Source organism: Ciona intestinalis, unplaced genomic scaffold, assembly GCF_000224145.3.
Source record: "Ciona intestinalis unplaced genomic scaffold, KH HT000424.1, whole genome shotgun sequence".
Classification (NCBI taxonomy): domain Eukaryota; kingdom Metazoa; phylum Chordata; class Ascidiacea; order Phlebobranchia; family Cionidae; genus Ciona; species Ciona intestinalis.
The window spans coordinates 4937-8450 of record NW_004190745.1 but is presented as its reverse complement, the minus strand read 5'-3'; the positions used below and the strand labels follow the sequence as shown (position 1 = coordinate 8450).

Sequence of the window (3514 nt, the reverse complement as noted above, 5' to 3'; positions counted from 1 at the left end):
GGAGCAACCATACTAACAGAAGTAGAATCATCAGCAGAGAGGCAAGCTGTTTGGTGGGGATTGTGAATTTGAAATCTTTTTCGTATTACATAACCTGGATAGTTCAAAATTGAAAATGATGTGAACAGAAAACGTTTAATTAACTTTATTCCTACCAGTTTTATTGCAATGATACTGTTGTATTTGATCATAGAGATAAACATCCAAGAGAGGGGTGCTTGCTGTTGTGTATTTGTACTTTACTTGGGGTGTCGGACATGTTACATCTGTCAATTCAAGTAATAATTAAAAAAACAAGCAAAAAGAAAAAATGCAACTATATGATGTTTTTAATTAACTAAAATATTGGCTTACAACTACCAAATGTGTTTTTGAAGGAGCAAGTATTCATATAGTTTTACATATTATATTGTGTGGACGTGTGGTCATTGCTAAATTAAAACAATTGTTTAAATTAAGAAAAAAACTGAGGTTGGTAAGATTGTGTCAGATTGTTTATAGGGATTTTTTAGACAATGAGTTTAAAATATTGTGTGAACTTACTTTTGCACCAAGCGTGTTTAGATGAAGGTACCCAGTCTCCATATTGATTACACACAATACGTAGATCATGTGGTACAACAGATAAACCAAGTTCACAGTTTATTGTCAAGTTAGCAAGCCACCTATGTATAATGATGGTTGTACATAAAATATAATATTTTCTACCGTGTTTAATATGCAAAGTAAACTTACATTAACATATAACATACAATACTGTGGGATAAGACAGGACGCCTTTAACACGTAATATCCAAGTATCTTGATCATGTTTTAAACAACTAACAATGGTCTATAGAAGTCATAAGGATACGGTTTTATAATTCTTTGAATGTTTTTTGTTTACTACCAAATGGGATGAGAAAATAGAATGAAAAGGTGTCCTATCTATCCTCACCCTACTAAATATTAACACATTAACAAGTTTACCTGTGACTGGTGACAAATATATTTGCTCTTGGTGATGGGTCAGGTTCTCCGCATGTTAATGCTGAAAAACATTTACAGAAATGAAAAACTGATGATTTAAAAAAACAAACTATATTACTGAAACAGTTTTACAATTTAAAAGAAAACATTGTTAAAGGCAATTTAGTAATGTTTAAAAGCATTTAAACTAAACCACAGACAATTAGTTTGATTGGTTTCAACGTACGTATGCAGAAGACAATAGAAACAGGATCAGGATCCCAAAGACCACTCTCATTGCACATAAAGCCAGTGATGTTATGCACACCACGTGAGATCCAATATCCAGGATCACAGTGGTACAAGACGTGTTCTGTTGACTCATTGTATGTGAGTTTAGAATTGGCCAAATGTATTGGTTTCTCACATTTAATTTCTGAAACAGAACTTGATAAATTCAAACTGGTTCAAGTATTTCACCCACAACTCACTTAAGCAGTTGAATTTAGTTGCATCCGGTTCCCATAATTGTTCAGTGCCACATTTAATATCTTGAACTTTGGCACCAGGCTTCCCACCGAATGCATAACCATAATCACAGGTTATAGTTACTTTATCACTAAATTTATAATCTCCAGATAATATTCCTGCAGGTGATGTGACAACTGAACCGTGCGGTTTAAATGGTGGGTCAGGACATGATAATCCTGTGGAAAAACATACAAGTTTACAATGGTATTTCAATTAATAATGCCAAAGCACAATATACTTACGCAAGCATTGCAATAACAATGAATCTGGTTCCCATACATTAACACCTGTTGCATTAGAGCAAGTGAGGGTAATGTTTCTAGATAAAGGGTCTGCAGACAAGCCATAACCTGGGTTACAGCTTATATTTGCCCCATCACCCCCAATACTCCAGTCTTCTCTGGTAAAATGGCTGTTTGCTGGCAGAACAGGAGGACCACAAGTGTTTTTTATCTCTAAAATATGGTACACAAGCTTTTTAATGTCAATTTGTTTATTCTAAAGGAATATTTATGATATATATAAGTTACTTTAAACATCAAATCCAATACTTACTTTTCTTGCAAACAAAGTAATTTGCTGAGTAACAATTTCTTTCTTCCAAACCAACTTTTGTTGGACTTAACAAAGAATAAGTAGCACACCATGGTGCGTATTGAAGTCCAAAATATTTGTTGCTGGATGGAGAGCCTCTTCAAATGAATAAAGGATAAATTTAAATGCGAGTCTTTATATGAATTGGAATGATGTTATGAGCTTTAGCAAACCTGTAGCACCAAATGTAATCAGTGTTTTTGCTTGTACATGAAAAAACTCCAACTGGTCTTGTAACATCAGGTATGCTTGAACAACTTGGATCGGAATGTGCCATAGCTGCCCATAACTTGTCATCCTGGGATACATAGGCACAAGCACATCCTTCTGTGAAGCCATCATTGACTCCCATAATAAGGTCAGTAGATCTTGCAGGACGACCACCTGTATAATGTATGTTGCGCTCTCTATGGGTGGATAAGCAAGTTAACTATATGTAAGTAAAAAATGAATATTTTGTTTGAACAATTACCATTTCTTATAAAAAATTAAATTCAACATTTATTTTGAGCTGTGAGGCTTACCGCTCATATAACATATTTGTTCTGCAGTTGATTGATTAGCAAATTGACTGTTTGGTGTAAATTCTGGGTAACTACAATTCACTGATAAATCCTCAGATGGAGGTTTCCAACCTTTGTTCTTCACAAGAAATAAATTCTCTAAAAATATTAAAACCACCATTTTAACCATATTTTATAATACCTTCTTAACTTCTAAAGTACAGAGAACATGGATGTCTAAAATAGAAAAGCCATTACTTTCATATAAAACTCACCTCCAGGTCTGTACCTCTCATCACATATATAATTATTATCCACCAATGTTCTCCACAGTGATTTACAATCTTCAGAATAATGTGGGCCAGCCATATGCACACGATCAAATGCTTCAACCTATGTATGTATGTACAAGATAACTTACCAAGCAAAGCATCAACAAAGATATTTTAGCAAAATTAATACTATACAAATTGTGGCTATCTAACAATAGTTCAAAAAGGGTTTACACTGAGTAATAACAAACTGTTTACCTTATCGAAAATCATGCTTGATTTAAAAGCACGCAGTTTAATATGAAGTGCATTCCGTGATTGGCAGACCCACTGTTGGAGAGGTTCAGATAGATTGCATGGTAATACACGCACACCGGGTGATAAACCTGAGGAGGTATTTTAGTGTTGCTACATAGAAGTATGATATCAACATTTAATGTAAAGTCAAACATAAAAGATACCTCCTTCTGTTTCATCCAGGAGTCCATACGGAGCAGTGAGACACAACCCGGTGTAAACGTGTTTCAAGTGAAATGTGGAAGTCCACACCCATGCTAGTTTCTCTGGTTCATTCCAGGTGCAAGATTTGCTGGAGAAATATTAAAAAGTTTACATCAACAGCATAGAAAATCAAAAGTATATATCTATGTAATAAGTATAACGTTG

The 3514-nt window shown here is 34.3% G+C and overlaps 2 protein-coding genes across 2 annotated transcripts in view; both read right to left on the bottom strand.

Annotated features, from left to right (window-relative positions):
* Positions 1-8: 8 nt before the first annotated feature.
* LOC113475418 (sushi, von Willebrand factor type A, EGF and pentraxin domain-containing protein 1-like) lies at positions 9-3433 on the bottom strand (the record flags this gene model as incomplete). Its single annotated transcript, XM_026839581.1, has 13 exons — positions 3310-3433; positions 3107-3234; positions 2852-2969; positions 2598-2735; positions 2247-2457; positions 2035-2171; positions 1722-1934; positions 1440-1655; positions 1196-1384; positions 970-1030; positions 544-665; positions 156-266; positions 9-94 (listed from the first exon to the last, which is right to left on the bottom strand). Coding segments are annotated over exons 2-13 (1617 nt in total), but the record flags the coding sequence as incomplete, so codon positions are not given.
* Positions 3434-3462: 29 nt separating this feature from the next.
* LOC113475417 overlaps positions 3463-3514 on the bottom strand; it is a 4298-nt gene continuing 4246 nt past the window's right edge. Inside the window, exon 3 of the mRNA XM_026839580.1 lies at positions 3463-3492. Coding sequence (XP_026695381.1) covers positions 3463-3492 — 30 coding nt within the window. The remainder of the gene's footprint in view (positions 3493-3514) is intronic.